The 25,840-nt window shown below is 43.5% G+C and overlaps 1 protein-coding gene across 5 annotated transcripts in view; it reads right to left on the reverse strand.

Annotated features, from left to right (window-relative positions):
• The window catches only part of PDCD4 (programmed cell death 4), a 468,841-nt gene that overhangs the window by 353,847 nt on the left and 89,154 nt on the right, over positions 1-25,840 (reverse strand). For all 5 annotated transcript variants that reach the window (XM_085603425.1, XM_085603423.1, XM_085603426.1 and 2 more), the window contains one exon: positions 1,659-1,955. In XM_085603425.1, the coding sequence (XP_085459551.1) occupies positions 1,659-1,955 (297 nt within the window). The remainder of the gene's footprint in view (positions 1-1,658; positions 1,956-25,840) is intronic.

The raw sequence follows: 25,840 nt of genomic DNA on the forward strand, positions 1-25,840 counted from the left end.
CTATCCCCATGGATGATCCGGACAGATCTGACCGAGGACCACCGTCATCGCTCAGAGCTCCGGACGGAAGACTGTACAGCTCCCTAATGAGATCTCCTGAGGGCAGAGTCTCGCAGGAAGTGGCCCCGTCCCAATAGTCATCCCGGGGAGAGCATTCCAGATACTGCCTGAGGAGCAATCCGGCTCCCTCTTACCGTCTGGCATGATTCATGGTGTGAAGAACCATAAGCTTGCAGCAGACTGTGACCTGTGACTGCGTAGGAGCCGATAGCAGATGGCACGACTAGAACTGGTAACAGATCAACATGTTAATGTTGTGTTTATGTTTAATAAAGGTTGGAAGGACTGTAATGTACTCCGGCGGGGTAGTGGTGTAGCTTACCTACGCCCAGAGGCTAAGCATCGGCGCTGGGGTATGACGCCATGCGCCAGTATATAATAAAGAGGCCCGCGTAGCGTATTTCATTAGCGGCCACCGCGCACCAATATTATCGTGCTCAGCAGCAACTTTACAGGGATAATTAGAACTCATTCAGGGTGTGATACTATATGAAGCTACGCTGCACATGACCTATTTACATCAGCACGGTGCACGGTATATAGCCAATTCAGAGCGCAATTATTTATTTAATGGGCAGTGGCGAGCAATCTTGCTTGTGGATGCACTGTACAATATTATATAGAATGCATTATGAGTAGATGCTTCACTCCCATTCAGGGTGTGACAACATACGAAGCCACGCTCCATATGAACTATGGACTTATTCTCACAATAGCACAGTGCATTTTAATGGGGCCCATTTTGGGAGCAATCCTTTATTTTATGGGTGGTGGGTAGCAATCAATCTTGGGGATGGACTGTGTGATACAAATGAACTATGCGAAGACGCTTCATTATCTGTATCTCACAGACTCGTAAGTTACACCAGGGTGAACATAAGCCACATCAATGTGTTAAATTATGTTTTGGTAATATCGATTCCACTAAATATTGTCAAATGACACAAGGCCAAGATGACGACTATAAGCATCACGATGTATGCACATAGTCCGTTGTTTATTATTATGTATTGCTTATGTTAACCCCTTCGCCGCGGCAGGAATTCCGCAGCGGCGCTGGGGGGGGGGGAGGGGGGGGGGGGTTTGGGGGCAGCGCGGTGGCGCTGTGCTCGTGACGGAACCGCTCCGTCACGAGCCACGGTTGAGCTGTGCTCATGACGGAGTGGTTCCGTCACGTCTCCGCCCACTGCGCTAATCGCCCGCACAGGCGGGGAATTAGCGCCGAGTGGGCGGAGCGGCCGCCAACGGCCGTAGCATGACGGAACCACTCCGTCATGAGCACAGCGCAACCGTGGCTCGTGACGGAGTGGTTCCGTCATGAGCGGGGAAGGGGTTAAATACCGCTCGTTGCCTGATTACATTAAGAAAGGCGACTGCCGAAACGCGTTTGTTTACCTGATTCTGCCGAGTTCAAAATAAATTTCCAAGAACTCACCCCTGTGAGTGCCTTTCCTTGTTTTGAAGAGACAAGGTTACGGAGCTGCTTTATCTAAACGCGGGTACACGCCCGCGATGCATGACACCCGCCCGCGAGCACAAAGGGGGTAGGAGCAAATATATATAAATAAAATGTAGGACTGATACATGGGACAGCTTACCTTTCTTTGGCAGTCCTCGTCCTTTTCCAGAGCGGGACTTTCTGTCTAAGAGCTTCTGCTTTGGACTGGTTGGTGTTCCTGCTCCAAGACGGACGCTATCTCCAGTGTCACTGACTGAGTCACCTCTCCCGGAATCCCGGGAGGAATTCTTTCTTAAACGTCTCTTTGCTTTGGCATGAAGTCGGGCTTCTGTTAATGAAGATACTGGCCAATTGCCATTGATTTCATTCTTTATTTCCTCGGCACCAGCATGTTCTTCATCCCCAGAAAAAAGCGAGTCACTTAGATTATCAGGTTCTATATGAACAAAAATGAAAAATGTAAGGAATTCATTTTGGTGTTACTATTAACAAGCGCAACATTTTCTTTTTAAAAATTCCTTAGACAAAGCCTATAGGTTTCAGCAAAGCCAATAATTCTTGCATAGGACAGACCCATCGGCTTTGCCAATGCTTTTTCTTTGTTATTGGTGGTGGAAGGACAGAGCAGCAGGCAACACAGAGGGCGAATGGGAGAGGTGAAAACGCGTTATGATGCGGCCAGCAGTGTATAGCGTTTTTTTGGGCAGGTCCTAGGGGCAATGCGAATGAGTAGAGGCAAAGCAACACAGACAGCTGCAAGGGACGTGGAAGGCGAAGCAACACAGACAGAAGGCAGGGAGGGTGGGGGCAAATAAAAACACAGGGAGGGTGACTAGGCAAAACAACAACTCAGGCAAGAAACAATGCGGAGTAGGAGGGGGCAAGCAGTGGAGCGGGATGGCGGGCGAGGCTGGGAGAGAGACAATCTGGAAACAACCACTCATATGGAGTTCTGCAACTATAATAAACAAGCATGGTCATAGCCAATAGGTCTCGCCTTTGGGACCTTTTAAGTGTTTAACCAGAGATATTGACTTTGCCTAGGTCTTTAAGCTGTGCAGTACAGAAGTCTGCAGCATGCTGAAAAGTTATAATGAAGACGTGTCAGAAGCATTTTTGTTACCGTATATATGACCAAAGAAAGCATTATGTACAACTGAACGACCATAATAAAAAAGTATTAACAATAAATAATGTCTTGAGTTTTTTTTGTCCTTTCAATGCGGACAACCTTTATCTGCCTGTCCCAATGGTTGCTTGTTATGGGCTTTTTTGTTATGGGGGGGGGGGGGGGGGATAAATAACAGGAGGGTGAAGGTTGGGAAATAGTACCTGTATAACAGTCAGTGAGAGAGTCAGTCAGTTAGTCAGTCAGTCAGAGAGTCAGTTAGTTAGTCAGTCACTGAGAGAGAGAGAGAGTCAGTCAGTGAGAGAGAGTGAGAGTGTCAGTCAGTGTGTGAGAGTCGAAGAGTCAGTCAGTGAGACAGTCAGTCAGTGAGAGTCAGACAGTGAGAGAATGAGAGAGTCAGTCAGTGAGAGAATGAGGGTCAGTCAGTGAGAGAATGAGGGTCAGTCAGTGAGAGAATGAGGGTCAGTCAGTGAGAGAATGAGGGTCAGTCAGTGAGAGAATGAGGGTCAGTCAGTGAGAGAATGAGGGTCAGTCAGTGAGAGAATGAGGGTCAGTCAGTGAGAGAATGAGGGTCAGTCAGTGAGAGAATGAGAGTCAGTCAGTGAGAGAATGAGAGTCAGTGAGAGAATGAGAGTCAGTCAGTCGGTGAGTCAGTGAGAGAGAGAGTCGGTCAGTGAGACAGTGTGAGTCAGTCAGTGAGACAGAGTCAGTCAGTGAGAGTGTCAGTCAGTCAGTGAGTGTCAGTCAGTGAGAGAGAGTCAGTCAGTGAGAGAGAGAGTCAGTCAGTGAGAGAGAGAGTCAGTCAGTGAGAGAGAGCGAGTCAGTCAGAGAGTGGGTGAGAGAGTCAGTCAGAGAGAGATTGAGAGAGAGTGAGTTAGTCAGTGAGAGAGAGAGAGTCAATCAGTTAGTCAGTCAGTCAGTGAGAGAGTCAGTCAGTGAGAGAGTCAGTCAGTGAGAGAGTCAGTCAGTCAGTCAGTCAGTCAGAGAGAGTCAGTCAGTCAGTCAGTGAGAGAGTCAGTCAGTCAGTCAGTGAGAGAGTCAGTCAGTCAGTCAGTGAGAGAGTCAGTCTGTCTGGGAGTGAGAGAGTGAGTCAGTCAGAGGGTCAGTGAGAGTCAGTCAGAGAGTGCGAGTCAGTCAGTCAGTCAGTGAGAGTCAGTCAGAGAGTCCGTGAGAGTCAGTCAGTTAGTGAGAGTGAGTCAGTGAGAGAGTCAGTCAGAGAGAGAGTGAGTCAGAGAGAGAGAGTCAGAGAGAGAGTGAGTCAGAGAGAGAGAGTCAGAGAGAGAGAGTCAGAAAGAGAGAGTCAGAAAGAGAGAGTCAGAAAGAGAGAGTCAGAAAGAGAGAGTCAGAAAGAGAGAGTCAGAAAGAGAGAGTCAGAAAGAGAGAGTCAGAAAGAGATAGTCAGAAAGAGAGAGTCAGAGAGAGAGTCAGAGAGAGGGAGAGAGAGGGAGAGAGAGGGAGAGAGAGGGAGAGAGAGAGTCAGTCAGAGAGAGTGAGTCAGTCAGAGAGAGTCAGTCAGTGAGAGAGAGTCAGTCAGTGAGAGAGAGTCAGTCAGTGAGAGAGAGTCAGTCAGTGAGAGAGAGTCAGTCAGTGAGAGAGAGTCAGTGAGAGAGAGTCAGTCAGTGAGAGAGTCAGTCAGTGAGAGAGTCAGTCAGTGAGAGAGTCAGTCAGTGAGAGAGTCAGTCAGTGAGAGAGTCAGTCAGTGAGAGAGTTAGTCAGTGAGAGAGTTAGTCAGTGAGAGAGTTAGTCAGTGAGAGAGTCAGTGAGAGTCAGTGAGAGTCAGTGAGTCAGTCAGTGAGAGAGAGAGTGAGAGTCAGTTAGTCAGAGTCAGTCAGAGAGTGAGAGTCAGTTAGTCAGTGAGAGAGTCAGTGAGCAAGAGAGAGTTAGTCAGTGAGAGTCAGTCAGAGAGAGAGTCAGTGAGAGAGTGAGGGAGTGAGAGTCAGTCAGTGAGAGTCAGCCAGTCAGTGAGAGAGTCAGTTAGTCAGTGAGAAAGTCAGTCAGTGAGAGAGTCAATGAGAGAGAGATTGAGAGAGTGAGTCAGTCAGTGAGGAAGAGTCAGTCAGAGAGTCAGTCCGTGAGAGAGAGTTGGAGAGTCAGTCAGTGAGAAAGAGAGAGTCAGTCATTGAGAGAGAAAGTCAGTCAGAGAGTCAGTGAGAGTCAGTCAGAGAGTGAGAGAGTCAGTCAGTGAGTGAGAGAGAGTCAGTCAGTCAGTGAGAGAGTCAGTCAGTGAGTGAGTGAGAGAGAGTCAGTCAGTCAGTGAGAGTCAGTCAGTCAGAGAGAGTCAGTCGTCAGTGAGAGAGTCAGTCAGTGAGAGTCAGTGAGAGAGAGAGATTGAGAGAGTGAGTTAGACAGTCAGTGAGAGACAGTAAGTGAGTCAGTCAGTGAGAGAGACAGTCAGTGAGACAGAGTGAGTCAGTCAGTGAGACAGAGTGAGTCGGTCAGTGAGAGAGAGAGTCAGTGAGAGAGTCAGTCAGTGAGAGAGTGAGTCAGTCAGTGAGAGTCAGTCAGCGAGAGAGTGAGTCAGTCAGTGAGAGAGAGAGTGAGTCAGTCAGTGAGAGAATCAGTCAGTGAGAGAATCAGTCGGTGAGAGAATCAGTCAGTGAGAGAGAGTCAGTGAGTCAGTCAGTGAGTGAGAGAGTCAGTCAGTCAGTCATTAGTGAGAGAGAGTCAGTCAGTGAGAGAGAGTGAGTGACAGAGTCAGTGAGAGAGTCAGTCAGTTAGTGAGACAGTCAGAGAGAGTGAGTCAGTGAGAGTCCATCAGTCAGTCTGAGAGAGAGAGAGAGAGAGAGAGAGATTGAGTGAGTTAGTCAGTCAGTGAGAGAAAGTGAGAGTCAGCCAGTCAGTGAGAGTCAGTTAGTTAGTGAGAAGGTCAGTCAGTGAGAGTCAGTCAGTGAGAGAGTCAGACACAGTCAGTGAGAGTCAGAGAGTCAATGAGAGAGCGATTGAGAGAGTGAGTCAGTCAGTCAGTGAGAGAGTCATTCAGTGAGAGAGTCGGAGAGTCAGTCGGTGAGAAAGAGAGTCAGTCAGTGAGAAGGAGAGTCAGTCATTGAGAGAGAGAGAGCGAGTCAGAGAGAGAGAGAATCAGACAGTGAGAGAGTCAGACAGTGAGAGAATGAGTCCGTCAGTGAGAGAGAGAGTAAGAGAGTCAGTCAGCCAGTGAGAGAGTCAGTCAGTCAGTTAGTGAGAGAGTTAAGTCAGTGAGTCAGTCAGTGAGAGTCAGCCAGTCAGTGAGTCAGCGAGAGAGTCAGTCAGTGAGAGAGTCAGTCAGTGAGAGAGTCAGTCAGTGAGAGAGAGTGTGAGAGTCAGTGACAGAGAGAGTGAGAGTCAGTCAGAGTCAGTGAGAGGCAGTAAGTCAGTGAGAGGCAGTAAGTCAGTGAGAGGGCCAGTGAGAGAGTCAGTCAGTGAGTCAGAGAGATTGAGAGAGTCAGTCAGTCAGTGAGGGAGTGAGAGTGAGTCAGTGAGAAAGTGAGAGTCAGTCAGTGAGAGAGAGTCAGTCAGAGTCAGAGAGAGAGATTGAGAAAGTGAGTCAGTCAGTGAGAGTGAGTGAGAGTCAGTCAGTGAGTGAGTCAGTCAGAGAGTCAGTCAGTCAGTGAATGCAGGTGGTGGAGGGCACAGAGAGGTGGTGGAGGGCACAGAGAGAGGAGGTGGAGGGCACAGAGAGAGGAGGTGGTGGAGGGCACAGAGAGCGCAGGTGGTGAGAGAGATTGAGAGAGTCAGTAAGTCAGTGAGAGAGAGAGACAGTTAGTTAGTGAGAGAGTCAGTCAGTGAGAGAGTCAGTCAGTCAATGAGACCGAGTGAGAGAGTCAGTCAGAGAGATTGAGAGAGTCAGTCAGTGAGGGAGAGAGAGATTGAGAGAATTAGTCAGTCAGTCAGGGAGGGAGAGAGAGTCAGTAATTTAGAGTCAGTCAGTCAGTGAGAGAGAGTGAGAGTCAGTCAGTCAGTGAGAGAGTCAGTCGGTCAGTCAGTGAGAAAGTCAGTCAGTGAGTCAGTCAGTCAGTCAGTGAGAGAGTGACTGACTGACTGACTCTCACTGACTCTGACTGACTGACTCTCACTGACTCGGACTGACTGACTCTCTCTCTCTCTCACACTGACTGACTGACTGACTGTCAGTGAGAGAGAGAGAGAGAGAGAGAGAGAGTCATTTCTGAAACAATTCTCAGAGGGAATTACAGAACAACAAATAGAAGAGATGCTAGAAAAGCAACTGGGAAGGAAATAGGCACTTAGCCATACGACTCATTTCAACGTTATACTCTACAATAACAGCACTAAACTGATGACATTTATTGATGTGACATTCCCCAATTCACTGTGGAGACATACAAGATTGTGCACCAATCAAAGGTTAAAAAGGCATAATGTAACATCTAAAAAACATACAAGGTACTAAGTATCATGCCCAAATAAAAATAAAAAAAAAAATAATTCGCTGCTCATAGGTGTTGAAAATAACAATGGAAACACCAACATCTAGTGCACTGAAACACTGACAGAATACCCAGTTTGAACATTGTATATACTTAGAAAAATACACACAATAGAACTATAACCTGAACATGAAGAACTATGTGTCCCATAATGCCTCATAGTGGGCGCTAATGGGCCAGGACTATATAAAGCGAAATTAAAGATGGACTCACATTACAGTGAACAAGACCTGGCGGGGTGGAAACGTGTAGGTGGTGGAAGTGGGACATTTTGCACGTTTGCAAATAAAAGATTGAAATAGATTCACCTGGTGTGCGGTGAATCCTTGGTTGGATATTTTGGTGATGAATAATTATCACGAGGGACGGTCTACCCTCGACAGTTTTTTTTGTTTGGTTTTTTTTTTTCCTCGCTCTCTCTCTCTCTCGCTCTCTCTCTTGCTCTCTCTCTCAGCAGAAAAGAAGGAAGGGATTAGGCGAGATAGGTAAATGAATGTGCTGTAAAGAAGGAACAGAATGTGTGAGTGAAAGGTCATTGTGAAGTGGATGTGGCGTGAGGGAGAAAAATGACAATTCTATGTTTGGGGATTAAAGTTTAAGTGGACCCAAAAATGTTATTTACTTTGTATGTACATAAATGTATTATGTTATTAAGTGGTGTTATTTAAAATCACTTCAATACCTTGGGGTGATTTTTTTTAATTATAAGAGAATGTGTTAATTATTAAGTGGGGTGGTGTGCACCGGAAAACCCTGGTTTAAATTAAGCACTATTTTAAAGGATAATATTGTTTACATAGATAACTGTACACACATTTAACCCCAATACGTATTAAAAAATACATTTAAAAAACCTTGGAGTAAAGCAGAGAGTCCTTGAGTGGGGTTAAGTAGAGTGGAGTAAAGTGGAGTGGAGTAAAGCAGAGTGCTGTGAAGTAAGAGTGGTGTGGAGTAAAGCAGAGTGGCATGGAGTAAAGCAGAGTGGAGTAAAGCTGAGTGGCATTAAGTGGCGTGGAATAAAGCAGAGTGGCGTGGAGTAAAGCGGAGTGGCGTGGAGTAATGCGGAGTGGCGTGGAGTAAAGCAGAGTGGCGTGGAGTAAAGCAGAGTGGCGTGGAGTAAAGCAGAGTGGCGTGGAGTAAAGCAGAGTGGCGTGGAGTAAAGCAGAGTGGCGTGGAGTAAAGCAGAGTGGCGTGGAGTAAAGCAGAGTGGCGTGGAGTAAAGCAGAGTGGCGTGGAGTAAAGCAGAGTGGCGTGGAGTAAAGCAGAGTGGAGTGGAGTAAAGCAGAGTGGCGTGGAGTAAAGCAGAGTGGCGTGGAGTAAAGCAGAGTGGCGTGGAGTAAAGCAGAGTGGCGTGGAGTAAAGCAGAGTGGCGTGGAGTAAAGCAGAGTGGCGTGGAGTAAAGCAGAGTGGCGTGGAGTAAAGCAGAGTGGCGTGGAGTAAAGCAGAGTGGCGTGGAGTAAAGCAGAGTGGCGTGGAGTAAAGCAGAGTGGCGTGGAGTAAAGCAGAGTGGCGTGGAGTAGAGGAAAACGGTGTGGAGTAAAGCAGAGTGGCGTGGAGTAGAGGAAAGCGGTGTGGAGTAGAGTAGAGTGGAGTAAAGTAGAGTGGCGTAGTGGCGTGGAGCAGAGCAGAGTGGCATTGAGCGGAGTGGCGTAAAGTATTGTATTGTAATTGCATTTATATAGCGCATACTACCCCTGAGGCAGCGTCAAAGCGCTTTTTTCGGGTGTAGCACACTACTCCAGAACTCATAAACGATTAGTGGTGAATTAGTATAGTGAAATATGAAAGTAATTTGAGTGGTGGATATGTTAGTCACTTATTTGGATTGAGAAAGGATAGTGGAGGGATAGAAGAGGAAAAAGGTTTGCATTTATATAGCACTTGCTACTCATGATGAGGTGTTGAAGTCTTTTTTCCGTGAGTAGCACGCTACTCCTGAATCCATAAAGCAGAGTGGAGTAAAGCAGAGTGAAGTGGAGTAAAGCAAAGTGGAGTGAAATAAAGTGGAGTGAGTAAAGTGAAGTGGAGTGAGTAAAGTGAAGTGGAGTGAACTAAAGTAAAGTGGAGTAAAGGAGAGTGGAGTAAAGCAGAGTTGATTGAAGCAAAGCAGAGTGCTGTTGAAAGGAGTGGAGTAAATTAGCGTGGCGGGAGTGGAGTAAAGTAGAGTGGAGTGGAGTGAAGCAGATTTGCATTGAGTGAAGCTGAGTAAAGCAGAGTAGTGTTGGGAAGAGTGGAGTAAAACAGGGGGATTGAGCAGTGTGGAGTAAAGCAGAGAGGAGTAAAGGAGAGTAGAGTAAAGCAGAGTGGAGTGCAGTAAAGGAGAGTGGAGTGCAGTAAAGGAGAGTGGAGTGGAGTAAAGGAGAGTGGAGTGAAGTAGAGTGGCGTTGCGTGGAGTTGTGTAAAGCAGAGTGGTGTTGCACAGAGCGGAGTGGAGTAAAGGCGAGTGCTGTCCATTGTAGAGGGGTAAATTAGAGTGGCGTGGAGAAAAGCGGAGTGGAGTAAAGCTGAGCGGCGTGGAGTTAAGCAGTGAGGCGTGGAGTAAAGCAGAGCAGGTTGGAGTAGAGTAAAGCGGAGTGGAGTAACTAGAGTTGAGTGGATTGGAGTAAGCAGAGTGGATTTGATAGGATAGGAGTAAGCAGAGTGGATTGGAGTAAAGCAGAATGGCGTTAAGTGGAGTAAAGCAGAGTGTTGAGTGGAGTAAAGCAGAGTGGCGTTGAGTGGAGTAAAGCAGCGTGAAGTGGAGTAAAGCAGAGTGGTTTGGAGTAAAGATGAGTGATGTGGAGTGGAGCAAAGCAGTGTGGTGTTGAATGGCGTGTCGCTGCATATAATGGAGTTGCACTGCATATAATGGAGTGGCGTTGCATAGAGTGGTTTGGTGTTACGTTTGGTGTGGCGTATGAGAGAGCGTGGGTGTAAAAGATGCGAAGAGGAGGATGGGAGAATGAGAGAAAGTGTGGAGAGAGTGGCTAAGAGACAGAATAGGAGTAAGTAAGGGCAAGTGTGGGGAGAAATTAGGACAGGTGTGGAAGAGAGAAGGAGAAAATATTGAAAGGAAAAAGGTGTGAGAGGGGGTAAGAGAAGAAAAGAAGAAAGATCAGGTGAGAAAGGTAAATTAATGTGCTGTAAAGAAGGTACAGAATGTGTGAGAGAAAGGTCATTGTGGAGTGGATGTGGTGTAAGGGAGAAAGGTGCCGAATTTGAGGTTGGGGATTAAAGTTCAAGTTTTGCTGTGCCCCCAATATCTTGTGATCCTGGGCAAATATTTTATTTACTTGGTGTGTACGTAAATGTATTATGGATTTAAGTGGTGTTAGTTAAAAGCACTTAAATCAATACTTTTGGATAATTTTTGCAATATTAGAGCATGTGTCTATTAAGTGCTGAAATTAAGCAGTAGTTTTAAGTCTAAAATTGTTTATATAAATAAGGGAGCGCACATTTACACCCAGTACTTAGTTTAAAAAAATAAAACATAAGGCAGATATACAGTGTGGATGGCAAAAAATACATGCAACACATTTGTTTTAGGTATTAAAGTGTAAAAATAATGTAACTGCACATTTATGACACCACGAAGGAAAGCAATATAGAGTAACCTAAATAGTAAATATAACACAGAAGACTTTTAGTACTGGGTGGTATAAAAGACAAACCGCATATTACAGAACACGCACCATATACAACACGCACAAAACCAACATTGCACAGAAGAATAAAAAATATATATATATATATATATTATAGCTAAACTAGAGAATAAATATGTTTTATTTTAGCAAAGAAACAGTATATGATAGAACTAGGAAAAACAAGCATTGGCATAGCCAATAGGTCTCGCCTTTGGGGCGTTAAAAGTGTTTAGACATGCAGCATATTACGCTTCTTATGTGCATATTACCCTGGCTGCTGTGCCGGCATATATCTGGATGCAACAACAGAAACTGCAAAATACAAGTCGGGCGGCAAACAATGCTAAGCACAGATTTAGCTTACGTGTTTTTAAGCCAGGCCCCTTTGAGAGACCCCCCCCCATTTTTTTCATCCCATGTAAAGCCCTGGGTGTAGCTTCTGGTATTTATCTGTTTCCATGGACTTTATTGCTTGATTTTACTTGTGAGAACGTGTCACTCCAAGTGTCACACATTGGTCGTTTAATTTTTACTCATAAATACACTGAAACTATGAAAATGCTAAACATGAGCAATCTCAAACTTTAGCAGCTACGCGTGAACTGAAATGAGAAAACGATTTGAAACACCAGCAGTGACCCGAGGAAAACGGTTATACAACCAGCCAACTGGTGCAACATGACTTTCCGAAATATTTGTACATTGCTCAACATTACTGAACAGAAAATGGATGTACATGTTACCTGTAAATGGAGAAGCAGCCGACGCCAAAATCATGCAGAGGCACAGAAACCCAGCCATCTTCCAGCCACACCGCACGGCTTCTGAAACCAAGTGGCCGGCGTTCTACACAGTACAGGGACAGTCACATGATACTCTAACAAGCAAGGTCAAAGTTGTTGTCGTTCCCAGTCTAAACGCATCCCGTGAATAATACGAAAGAAGGCATACAAACGAGCATTGGCATAGCCGGTAGGACTGGGTTTAATGCACTACCACATGCAGCGCTGGAGCAAAACATACGAGTGAGACAGTCCCGGTGTAGCGCAATGCTTGTAGCCCCCTTCGAAAACCTGAAGTTTGGCTGTTTTCGGAGATGAAACTCCGCCCAAGCAGCAGCGTCAGGCCGGAGCAGCGGATCTTTTCAAGGGGAAGCCGAACTCAACTCCAGGTTTAAATTACCTGATACTTATTGCATTTGTTGTACTGCAGCGGGCTACTGCGGCACGAGTACAGACAGATAGGAAAGAGTGCTTAATGCAAAGAATAATAACACATGAAATAAAGGGCGAATAAATTAATGCATACACATAGAAAGCAAGAAAAATATTTGATGGAGGAAATTAAATCATATATATGAAATAAACACAAGGGGAAGTGATCGAAAGAGAAGGGAAACAATGTCAGGGGTTATAATAGAAACAAAAGAAAGCGCGGCCGCCCGGCGACCACGACCGAGCTAATTGGAAACATGATCCCGAACAGATGGCACCGCTGCTCGCTCCCGCAAGCTGTAGGCCGTGGGCGGATACACTTACTGGGAAAGGTGGGACATGCAACCGCCTTTGCCCAATTGCGTGCTGTCTTTTTGGAAAAGACGCACGCAAAGCTCAATTGAAATAATGCCGAAAAAAAGCCACACACACAAGCGTGTGAAAAATCCAGAGCGATTTCAAGAGGCCCTCTCCTGGAGGCTCGACCTAAAAAACACCGGCAAAATAAAGGGAGAAATGTGCTGACTTTGAAGCTAGGGATCAAAGTTCAAGTGCCTACAACTGCACACTGTCAAAAGTCAATTTTAGCCACAGTACACTGAAGAAAAAAAATCAATTCACAGCATATTTATTACACTTCGCAAACAAAAGCAATTTTGTGGAAAATAAATAAAAAATATAAACACAGATAACTTTCACTTCTGCATGTTATATAAGACAAATAGCATATTACATAACACGCCTGCTACAAAGCACAGTCTCAAAAAGTGTGCAAAATAACGAAAATGTATGAAAACTACAACAGAAATACGTTTTAATTTAGCGAACAAACAGCATGTTAGCAAAAGAAATACATAATTGTGAACAAAATACTAATTGGGATTTCCTAGAAAAGGAGTCTTTTGAAGAAAAAAAAATAGGAGGGAAGTTATGTATATTAAGTGTGGTTACATCATGTTGAGTCCAAAGCAGGGAACAGAAAAAACGGTCACAGTGGACAAGTATTTTTCAGATTTCTCAAAAATCGAACTTAATTCACATGCATTAAGTAGTTCAGACGTCACTACAAAAAACAGATAAATGCTTGTGATTTAATTTTTCATCACAGATATAGAATGAAACAAAACATAATAGGATATTAATCCTCATTGGTATACAATGGTGCTCAGAAAAGGAGGGAGGGAGTGAGTGCTCAGGGAGAGTTGAGTGATTGTGTGCGGGAACGGAAAGGTAATGTGGTTCAAATACATCCAAATCTTTAGAACCAATCCGTCTTCTTGCTTGGCAAAATAATTATATAAACATAACATTCTAGGCACAGATAAACATGTCTCTGTTGCCTATGTTTGAGGAAACTAAGGGTGTGTCAACGTTTCGACCCCTGTTGTCATAAAGGTAGCTTCATCCTAATTGGGAATCTGGCTGTCCTTTGAAGATGAGGGCCCGTAAGCTCTTGAGAAAACAAAATATGAGGAGAATATGATGGTGCCACGAGTATACCTCAGTAGCCAGGCGCGGTTGCTTAGTAACCGCCGGTGGCTCCAGATACACTTGGAAGGAGGGAGGCGAGGGAGCAGAGAGAGTGGGTAGAGGAGCAGGGGAAGGGAGGGGAGCCAGGAGAGTGAAAGCAAACCAGGGTGGGGCTCTGAAAGGGTACTGCACTGATAGAAACTAAGACCTCATAGAAAGAGCTCATGCCCTGCTGTTCTTCCCGGAGACCAGAGCCAGTCCACCGCTGGGGCAGCTCCGAGGAGCAGGGCAGGCACAGAGAGCAGTGCCCCCTGCTCTAAGGCTTGCCTCTGCTGTGAGGCACAATGGAACCTGCTGACTGATTGAGAGGTGGGAGAGAGCACAGAAAGTGGGACAGAAGAGCTGGGAAATACACAAACATGAAAGTGAAACCAGCGCAGAGCTGATCAAGTAGGTCAACAATTATTAAAACATGCAGGGTGGGGGGCAGGAGTTGTCAAGTGCAGGGAACAGAGCAGGCGCCCTCCAGACGATCTGATTAGCAGGATACAAGTGCTGTGTGTTAACTAGCAAGCAAAAGGTGTGCCTGGAACAACAGGTAGAGAATCTAGTTTAAGAAAATAGTGCAGACAGACTGTAAATGAAACAACACATGTAAAACAGCCAGTCCTCGTAGGAGGTGAGAATAGGGCACAGGGAGGTACTAAGGAGGGATCAACAAGCCCATTAACAAATGAAAAGCCAACATTTACAAAGGACAGTGACAGCAGACAATTTAAAAGAGGGGCGTGGAGTGTGTGGAGCTTCAAGTACATACCTCAATACAGCATGTCTCAAACAGCGCAAGCACTGTCTATCCGAGACCTAAAAACTTTGTGTGGGTCACTCAAAGTGAGGTTAGCCAATGGGTTAAGTGGGATGTTTAGTGGGATGACCCACTGCCCCATGCTGTAATGGGCGGAAGAAAAATGCAACAATAACACCAATGGGTGAAGAGGGCTGGCTGAAGGGCCCTGTAAGTATATTAAACATATAATTTTTAGAAAAATCAAAAGTCTTGGCCAACACCGAGGGGGCAGAAGATGTGGCGTAATGACCAGAGCTGTAGACTTTTGTCAGCTCAACATCCTGGCCAAATCACTTAATCTCCCAGTGCCTAATAAAACCCAAACTAATTAATGTGTCCTTTTAGAATGCAACTGGTGCGCTTGTAAAGTGCTCCAAAATAAAATATTAACAGATTAATAAAATGTTTATAGAGAAACTAAACTGAAAATTGAAAAATTCTAAACATTTTCTAAATATGAAATCAATTGAAATAGGATGCTAAAAATGTAGTTTGTAATTGTGAGGGAATGGGGTGTATTATAGGGTGTGGTTGTGCAACCTCATCGTATTACACTTAACTTCCTCTTTAGGACCCCTAGGTTTCATTTCTCAAAACTTCAGCTCCACCCTGGGTAGCTGTGGCTCTGAGCAGCAAGGCTTACACAAAGGGTACAATCATAAAGCATTTAAAGCACTACAAAAACAACGGAAGAATTCGACAAGATACCAAAGAAACCCTACATCAATTTATAAAATCAATTTTTTTTAAATGTATTGTTAGACACCACAACAAACAAGAATTTGCAATGCAATAAGTCTCACATTACTGAAAGTTTGAGCGATTGGCATTGCAAATAATTCTTTTATTTTTCAACTTTCCGAGCAATGGCGGCACCCGCACTTTAGCTTAAGAGGTTTAAAGCCAAAGTGCGGATGCTGCCATTGCTACAAAAGTATGCAAATAGAAAACAAATGGCGGCTGCACACTTTTTTTTTCCTATTTATTTACTTTTGTTACAATGCCGGCACCCGCTCTTCAGCTTTAAACATCTTAAGCTTAAGTACTGGTGCAGCAAAAAGATGGGCTGAAAATGGGCGGAGCTTCATGCCCATATCCTGAATACAGCACAAGGTCTGCCTAGGCAACACCTAAAAAGATCCACAGGAGGGTTCTGCAGATATAGAATTTACAAGGTGTAGTAAATCACAGCATTTCACTTAACGAACAAGCATTGGCTAATCCAACAAATTTGACATTTAGAAACTCTCAGTTGTAATGCTGTAGGTTGCTTGGCCGAAATCCAGCCTCCACTTGACTTCCAGTCATCCGGTGTCACAGTCACAGCCAAGTCCTTCTCCGGGCTAAAGCTTGCCTTCTGGGCGACCAATCTACACGTTGACAACTCTCCCAAGTCCAGCATACTCAGATGCAACTTCTGAGTGACAGGTTCTGGTCCCTGGTGCTGCACAACACAGGAGAGTGGTGATTCGGGGATCTGGGCTACCACTCATCCTTAGCAGACCTCTTCGGCTATTGTGTCCCTGTGCTGTGAACAGGTCAGTTGACTGAACCTTGGAGTCTTTGCTTTGGCTGTGCTCTGGAGACAACTTCACCTTGAGCAGGACACAGGAGGCACAATCCCTCCTCTTTGCTAGCCAGCAGGTGCAGTCCATGTTAGTGCAGCCACTCTTTGTCAGGTACTTGGTGCAGCAGGACAGCCCTTCTTTAGTCCTTCTACCAGTCCAGTTAAGATCTAAATTTTGGGAGCCAGGGGTGGCCAAATTATGTACGGAAAATGCCTTCAGGATAGGATGCAGTTGGCAGCCAAAGGGCTACCAGGTTCCTGGGAAGTGTGGCATGTGGCTATCCCAGGATGGACCATTTTGCCCACTCCAAAGGTGGCAGAACCCCCTCTCTCCGTGTCCAGAGCTCCTTGACCAACCCAGATGTAATGTGTTCTTTAAAGGGCTGCAGTTTGGGGCAGCAATAAAAGTATATTGCATAACGGTAGCCTCCGGTCTTGTAATGAAATTATTAGCACGTCTCCCCAGTAGGGCAGAAATCGGTCTCAGGCTCAAGCTCCACAGGCAACCATTAAGGGCACTTTGTAAAAGTTGCACACTGTAACTTGTTACATCAATTTCGACCGGAGAACCAAGCCAGACTTAATGTAACGAGTTGTTTGATACCTTGGTGTATCAACTTTGGTCGCCCCATTCAGGAGTTAGTACAGCTGATGAGTCAGAGCATAACCCATAACCGAGTGTTTCCACAACATAAAACAACAGTTTTGTATTTTTACTGTCAGAACATGTAAAATACATGTTCTGCACATGAAATATGCTGCACCCTGCCCCAGGGCTTAGTAGGCCTGCCATAGGGGTGGCTTACACATGTTTTAGGGACATTGCCATGGCTTTCAAACAGGTAAGTGAGGCTAGCAGTCTAAATTGCCCTTCCAGTTTGCCATGGCAGACTCATTTTACTCTTGTCAGGGGGGGGGGGGGGGCAGGAGACAAAGCAAAGAGGGGGCTCTCTAACTTACAGGCCCTGGGTACCATTAACTATGGACCCAAAGCTAAGTTAGCCTATGCCAATTGGGTACTGCCAATGTAACATACTCGTTTTGTGGGTCAGGACACTGGCACTAAGGTCTGGTTGGCAGGCGTCAGAGCACTCTTAGAGTCGAAAGTCAGCATCAGTCAGAAAAAACTGAGGGTAACCATACAAAAATGGGCATTCCTTTAAAGTATCCTCAGATTGATTTGTGTGAGCAGTGCAAGTGCATCAAAAAGAATATAGTATGGACAAGGAGTTGCCTTCATTGCATTTAGAAAAGCTCAAACCTTCACATCAAAATTAATTTTCTTATCATTTATTTGTGAATTAAATAAAAAAACATTGTGTGTATTTGTTTAAAAAAAAAATACTGGTTTCTGTATTGTTTGGGTTTAAATTATAGAAAATGCGCAGGGCACAGTCCCATGCTTCCAGTAATGACTTAGTAGTGTGTGTGTGGGGGGGGGGGGGGGGGGGGGGGGGGGGAAATCCCAGGAATCCAATAATGATTCAGTAGGGGGGGGGGGGGGGGTCATGGATTGCAGTAAAGATGAAGTGGGAGGGGGGGGGCAGTCCATAGAAGACAAAAATGTAAGCATCACTGTTCTAGACAAAAGGGAGAGGGTGGCAGGGACGTGAGGTTGGGGGTGGGGGGTCTGATACATGGGTTAAACGCCAGCCCTTAAGCAATGCTACACAATAGCAGTCTTGAACTGTATAAGTCACATAGACTAAAAATGCTAAATGTAAATTTGAGAAGACAGCAGAGACTGACTGCCTCCAGTGCGATTCCATTTAAAAAAATCTTCATGTAGTAATGTGGCCTGGCACAAGGTAACAACTTTCCCATTGATGCCAATAGTAGGCAAACCCTGCTTCTTTAGCCATGTCCACAGACAGTTCACTAAAAGCAGTCTAAAATAACCACAGAAGGATGAAACGCTCATTCAGTTAAAAATTCCTTTGAGGTCGTAGTTGCAGGTGGGGCCCACCAGCAATAATTTTTTGGGACCAACATTTATTTCTTCTCATCATATTTTGACCAAGAGTGGAGAGAGAGAGAGAGAGAGAGAGAGAGAGAGAGAGAGAGAGAGAGAGAGAGAGAGACACCAAATGTCGAAGCAAGAGAAAGAAGGGGAAAAACGAGTGAAGATGGGAGAAAGGAGGGGCGAAAAATAACCTACTGGAGAGAGATGAAGGAGCATGGAGTGTGTAGTGATGGATTAAGGAAGCCTGAGGTGGAATCAAGACTACACAGCTTTGGTATTTGGCACGCAAGACTCTGAGCAAAACTTTGGGCAGTGGTACTTCTTTAACACATTAAACACTGTGGTTATTAAGCACTGCAACCCCATACCTTCAGAATGCATGCAGAGTTCTGTAGCATGTGAATTAACCTACTGATTTATCTAACAGGAATCAGAAGGATGAAATGATGACTTGCATCATTTTGCAACTTTCAAGACAGCCTCAACATCACAAAGAGACACATTCCCACCCCCTGCAGCAGTAGGCACTCAACCGAAGGAGCTACGTGAAACATGGTTTATGGCAAGTATACAGATTTTAATCAGTCTCCAATGAAACTAGGGTCACTCCTGTGTCCAGTGAATATCTCTAGTAACGGCATACTAAAAAGAAATAGTAATGTGGGCGACCTTAGATTGCTTAAAGCACTTAAACACCCGGATATCAACATGCTGCAGAGAAAAACAGGTGTTTGTCACTAAACAAACTGGTACTTTTTATGTAGGTGGAAAGGATGAAGGGCAGAATTTGGAGATTGGGGAATATCCCATTACAAATATGTTCCACTTAGCTAAGTAAATGAAACCGTAGGAAAGTCGGTGTGTGTATTTTTTGCTTTGCAGAACATCTGCACAGTCACACTACTTTAAGTGAATATGGCGCTAGTTTTTAACATGACAGTGATAACACGGCATAGTATAAATCCTTAACTACTAAGAGTCCAGGAAGTGGTAAGGAGGCAGACTAGTGCGGTCTCTTCCCTAAAAAGCTATTTTCCATACGTGTGATTGCATCGTCTTTTCCTTTTTAAATTTCTTTAACTGTCTTTGCCTGTGGTTGTTACAGTTTACAATTGTAGGTTTAACCAGCCCGTGATTGCATAATTTATCACCTGTTTTGTGTGTAAAGTTGTGGTTTTTCCTGAATAACATTTACCGATACCCTCCCTGCGTCGCAGACCCGACGTCACACTAGCTCATTCACACACGCAGTCATTGGTGGGGCCCATAACACCAATACACACACGTCTCTCACTCACGAGTCTGCACACAGAGGAGGGATGAGTAATTCAGCGCTAGACATGTGGGGGGGGGTGAAATACCGTGTAACCTATAGGAAAGAAAAGTTATTTTACAAAATGTATATTGACATCATTCACATACAGATCCCTAATCTCAAACATCAAGGCACTCCTCCCACTTGGTCGAATGGACCAATTTAGTTGGATTGGTTGATGGTGATTTAGAACCAGCAAAAACACATTTTAAGATTCAGAATCCTTATCTTTCTTAAAGAAAACCACAAACTCATAAATTCTCGTTAATCAATATCGGTTTATCTAAATTTTCATAATGATTATTATTTGCATTTGTCTGGTCAAAGTTTCAGAGGTTTAGATCAATTTAAATAAAATCGCAGAACATCATAATTACCTAATCTGGCTAATTGAAGTCTTCTCATTCATTGGCTCTGCAAAACCAAAAAATTGTCAGAAAACCAGGCGAAAGCTCAAAGTCCCCTGCTCAGCACGCTACAGTCCCACATTTATCAAAGGACCAGAAGCCGTGCAAGCATCTATCATAGCCCGTAGATTTTGAAAACGTTCGCAGTCATCAAACAATCGAACAGCATTTGGATCATCAGGGAAAGCGTCACAACGAATGTGGCATCCGCTGCTGCTGCTGTAGGTAGGGGTAGGTAGGTCCCTCCCTAGTCTACTAGCCTTTATATAATAAAACACATCATAGAAGATACAAATTTAAACTTTAGAGCGGTTGTGATTGGCTGGTTGAGATCGTAGTACCACTGTCCCAAGATTTTCAGTACAGTTCGAGGGGTGAGGTCATTGGTTAACGAAGTATCGGCTTGTTCCGGTTTACTGTAAGGATGATTGTTCCCCTTTCTTGGCGAAAATCCCATTTGCCATCCTTGACAAGGGACAGTCTGTGCAGAGGTCGCTGCGAGGTTTAGGAGATTTCTTGCACATGCGCAGCTCACTCCGCGCCTCATGAGACAGTGGCCACTTTGTCGGGTGGTGACAGCGGCCATCTTTGATTTAGGCCCAAATGCCAACTTAAGCGAAACAAACACAAAAGAATAATTAATTCATGGAATTGGTGATCCTAATGTTAACCCCTTGCTAATCCCTCTATGTGCTTGTATTTATCTAGCATATAGTGACATTTAAAGCCTTTATATTCACCTTTTCGATCTAATCAGGAACGCAAACGTCACAAAAGCAACATATAACATGCAGGAATTCTATTACCACATATACTATTGTTAGTATGCGTACAGATTTAAGTTATGTTATTTAGCCATGCAAAATGCAAATCCCATATGTAGTTCGACTTTTAATAATGCTGATTAGTACACATGCAATACTTGTTTAATAATATTATAATTAATAGATCATTTATTTAGTATTTTCATGCAAAAATAGAGGAGGTATACAACATTTTGCATTACCTGCTCCATCAATCCCCCCTTTGGTGATTTTATCACCACAGTACCTACAATTTTGTATATTTATTATGAAAAGAAAATTAATTCATAAAATTTTAGTTCACATCTCCGTTTCCTCAATTTCTTCTTCTCTTGCTTTTCTATACATACTATCTTTCATTTCTTCTAATTCTACTTCTTCAAATTTTCTTTCTCGTCTTTTATTCTCTTTTTTTCCAAGTTTCTCTTTTTAAAATTTTCTGTATTTTCTTTCTTTTGCAACATAAGCATCCTAATCTTAAAACTAATACTAGAAAAATTACACATGTTAATGGAAATAAGATTTTACCTATGAATGTACTACCTAACTTTAATAGAAAATCTTTAATATAAGATAATTTCTTTCCAATCTTTTCCCAAACACCTTCAAACTCCAGAGGTGCAATTTCCTCACGCAAATCAGTTATATTTTTAATGTACGACTTTAGATCTTGACTTTCATCTAGAATGCAAGTACAACAATGTTGAACTTTCAGCATTCCACAGACTCGACCCTCTTTTGCCAAAATTATATCAATGGCACGTCGATTTTGCATTACCATGGCACGCATGGCGACCATTTCTGTATTTACCAATAAAAATACTCCAGTGGTGCTTGTTGACAAGCGATCCACTACTGTTGATAATTTTCTAATTTTATGTGCATTCAGAGATATTCCCACTGCTGGTATCAATGCTCCAAAAATGTCTCCAACAATTTCTGTCCAAGATTCTCTCTTTCTACGTGTTAGTTGTCTACCTAGCTCATGTACACCATCTCTTCCTCTTCCCACATGAAATATCTTTGGGAAAACCAGGCCCACATAACATGTGCCAAACCAATGATCCGGTAATCGATAATATGCTTTGTAAAATATAATCCAGGAAAAACTGGATCATTTCCTCCTTTAAATCCCCATCCACACATGATTCGATATGTATCATGGCAATCACTGTTACCTACAAAATAATTATCATATGCAGTTTGATTCCTTCTAATACACAACTTTCCTTTCTGAGGCTAATCTAAAGCCATTGTTGGACTAGCTTCTCCTTTCAAATGTGTTTCCTTTTCAACATCCCAGACTGTCTTTTCCTCTCTTCCCTCAGATACTTCCCTTTGCATTTTTAATCTCCTTTCTTCAACCATATCCAAGAACACTTTCTCCTCCTTCTTTAAACTACAAGTTAGATTATTTCTAAATATAGATTCTAATGTTAATTCTTTAGTTTGTAAGAAAAATTCACCTAATACCTTTACAGGTTTTACTTTATTCAATTTGTTAATTACATGTACTTGTGAAAATATGCTATCTACATCTGAAAAATAATATTCTAATTTCCCTATTTTGTAAAACAAACTTGCTATTACACTACATGTTATTCCATACGTTACTGGGAGGTGATGATAGGTCACTCCCTCAGAAACAGATGCAGGTAACTGCATGCAGACGTAGCAATCCCTCACATCCATTGTCTTTACATATTCATATAGTAGTTTTGAAAATACATTGTTAGAAAAATCATTTATAGACCTGTCTTTATGTAAATAATTTCTATCTATTTTAGTCGGATATATTTTCTGAAACTTTTCTACATATTTTATTCTCACTATGTCCTTCAACTGTATCTAGTGAAACTTTAAATGAGATCATCAAAGCTAAAGCACTCCATAGAACCATTAGTAGTCCTGTACAACAACACATTTTTAACCACCTTCTAAGAAATATACATTTAGTTTTTCTATTCTTTGTGTTTACCATTTCGAAAAATGAACAGTGTCTTTGACTTAGCCTCTTCTACTTCACGACTAATTTTGTCTAACCCAAGGCTCTAAGCACCTACTTGGTTCTATCAGTTATGTCTCTTCCAGTAATTTTATTGTCTTTACATTGGTATCGCTTTTAGTCTTTTCAGTTTGGCATTTGATCGTCTTTCACTTTTCTTTCACAATCTTAATACAGAACTTCCTGAACATCCGTTTCTTCTGCAATGTCGGACAAGATAACTCTCAAGATTTCTGATTCTTCGTCTTCCTCAACCACTTCTGGTACAGTCACCTCTGGATTTCCTTGGCTATCCGCCTCTTCTTTTATTTCGGGCAGCGCCACATATGACCATTCCAGCGACTTCTACTTCTGGTTAGGTTTTCTTGTTCTCTTATTTTCTTCTGTTGTTTTTCCCTTGCCTTTCAACTTTTCTTGACTAGATACTTCATTTACTTGTTCAGCTCTAGATGAATTCACTCGTGTCAATCGTTATCTCAATCTTTTTATTTTGTTTGGCCAAATTTCATCTTTTGCTGGTCTTTTCCATTTATTTCCTTTATCATTCTTCTCAGCCCCCCATGTTCTTTTCCTCAGAACTCGGCCCTCAGGTACCTCTTCATCACTGTCTTCTGATTCTGTTTCAACTTGACTTTTACCTTCAACCGTTTTTCTTTCCACCACCTTTTCAATTCTCCCTACTTCGGTCCCTCCTCGTGTTTCTTGCACACAATCTTCCTGCTGACTAACTGTCCCTTCTCCTAACTGGATGTACGAATTACCTTCAACTCCTCGGGGGTCTTCCGCAAAAATCTTTCCCTTACTCTCTATATCTGGCACCTGACCATCTGTTTCTGTTTCTTCAGGTGGAATTTCTCTCAACTTTCCATCAGGAATTTCTTGATCAAGAATCTTTTATTGTCTCTTCACTGTTTTTCTCTTGTCCAGTACGTACTTGTGCTTGTTCTGTTTCTGAGTCTGAGCTGGTGTCTGATATCTGCAACTTTCTTCTCAAGGGAATATTCTCTGGGGCAACGGTCAAATTTGGTTCTGACTCACCCCTTTCAGAGTTTTGTCCTGTTCTACTGTCTTCAGTATCAGATTCCGAGCTGGATTCTGATTCTTCAAAATACTCTCCTTCCTTGTTATCTACTGGATTTGGAATTCGCAGGGTATGACTAGCATGTATCCAGTTCTTTATTCCAGCACATTTTACAGCTGTTGTTGTAGTTAAAAGCACTTGTCGTGGTTTTCCCCAACGTGGGACCAAACAGTTCCTTCTTCTGTGCACTTTAATTCTCACCCAGTCACCTGGGCTTAGATCATGAGCTGGCTTCTTTTCAAGGGTGGTGGCATCAGATCCAACCTGATGAGACACAGAATGTGCGGCGTCAGCCAACCCCTTACAGTAATCCAACACCAAGTCATCAGAGATAGGCAATAACTTGTTGACTGGAATGACATGCCTCATTGCGCTCCCCATTACAATTTCGCGGGGACTCAAAACCTGTGTTTCTATCTGGAATTGATCTAATAGTCATGAGTACCAGAGGCAAGATATCAGGCCATTTCAGTCCTGTGGCTAAACACATCTTTCCTAATCTGTTTTTAATAGTACCATTTACCTGTTCTACCACACCAGAAGCTTCTGGCCGACAGGCACAATGCAGTTTTTGTTGTACATTCAATGCCTCACAAATTAGCTTCATAATTTCATTATGGAAATGTTTTCCTCTATCTGACTCAATTGTGACTGGAAATCCGAATCTTGGGATGAACTCCCTCAAAAGCAGTTTTGTTACTGTTATTCCATCACTTCTTCTTGTGGGATATGCTTCTACCCATCTAGAAAACAGGCAGACCATCACTAAAACATAGCTCAACCTGTTACAGGGAGGCATCTCAATGAAATCGATTTGCATTCTGGTGAAAGGCCCTCCTTCTCGGCCTATCGTTCCTAGACTTACCACGGTTTTTCTTCCAGGATTGAACTGCTGACATTCAAGGCATCGTTGACAAAGACTCTCAGCTACAAGTCTGAAGTTTGCATTATACCATGTCTGCTTAAATAATCTAAGCATGGCATCTCTCCCTACATGTGCTTGTCCATGATATATCCGGGCCATGGCTGACACCATGCTATCAGGCATAACTGGTCTTCCATCCCGATATACCCATACATGATCTGTTTCCCTTGGTGCACATCCTGCCTTGACCTATTGTCTCAGTTCCTCATCTCCTGCTTCTTCCTGTAACTGCCTCACCTCTTCCCAGGTATTCACAATGTTAGTAAACAACAAAGGACATGAATTAATTTCCTTCTCTTTTGCCCTGTTAACCGAATTCTGGTTTTGCGCACAATATTGAGCCATATCGTTTGCATACCGGTTCCCTGTTCCCTACTGCTACATAATCTCCAGTATTGGAGTGTGCAGCACACTTCACAACAGCCAATTGCTTAGGCAGCAGCATCGCCTCAAGCAATTTTCCAACCACTTCTGCATTTTTTATAGGGGTTCCACTCGAAGTCAAAAATCCTCTTTGTGACCAAATCTGGCCACAGTCATTCACGACACCAAAGCCATACTGACTATCAGTTATCACAGTCACTCTCACATTCTTTCCCAATTTACATGCTCGTCAATGCGAAGAGCTCAGCTACCTGAGCTAATTTTACTCCTTTCAGGTAAGACGCTTCCATTACTGCTGCAACTGTACATACTGCACTCAGATTTCCTTTGTCCGTTCTTAAGCATGACCCGTCCACAAACATCACATAATCACTTTCTGACAAAGGTTCATCTTTTATATCAGGACGTGGTTTGGTACAGAAAGCAAGCACATCCAAAAAGTCATGATCCACATCGTCTCTGACTTCCACATTCTCAGCATCCGGCAAGAACGTTGAAGGATTCACATTCAGACATCTCACAAGGCTCACATTTGTTGCACCTAATATGACTTTTTCATATTTAGTCAGCCGACTATGTGTCATGAACTGAGTGCGGCTCCTTGTTAGAAGGATTGCCACATCATGAGGTACAACACTCGCACAGGATATCCCATCACAATTCCTTCACTTTGTTCCAGACTCTCACAAGTGGCAGCCACTGCTTTCAGACAACCAGGCAACGCTACAGCCACTGGGTCAAGCATAGCTGAAAAATATGCAATTGGTCTTCTCAGTTTTCCATGTTTCTGTATTAATACAGAAAGTGCACATCCATTCCTCTCACTGCAGTACAATTCAAACTCCTTCTGATAATCAGGCATACCCAATGCTGGTGCCTCACACAAGCTGTCTCTCAACTGTTTAAAGGCTGTTCACTCTTCCTTATTCAGTTTGATGGGATCTTTTACATATCTTCTCGTCAGACGTACCAAAGGTTTTGCGATCAGGGAAAAGTTACTTATCCACTATCCTACCATTCCAAGGAACATTCTCACTTCTCTTTGCGTCATTGGTGCTCTCATTCCTTTTATTATCTTGATTCTTTCTGCTGTTATTTTCCTCAGTTCTTTTTCAATTTTATGGCCTAAATATTTTACTTTCTGGCAGAATTGTA

The sequence above is a fragment of the Triturus cristatus genome, chromosome 1_2 (genome assembly GCF_964204655.1).
Source record: "Triturus cristatus chromosome 1_2, aTriCri1.1, whole genome shotgun sequence".
Lineage (NCBI taxonomy): Eukaryota > Metazoa > Chordata > Amphibia > Caudata > Salamandridae > Triturus > Triturus cristatus.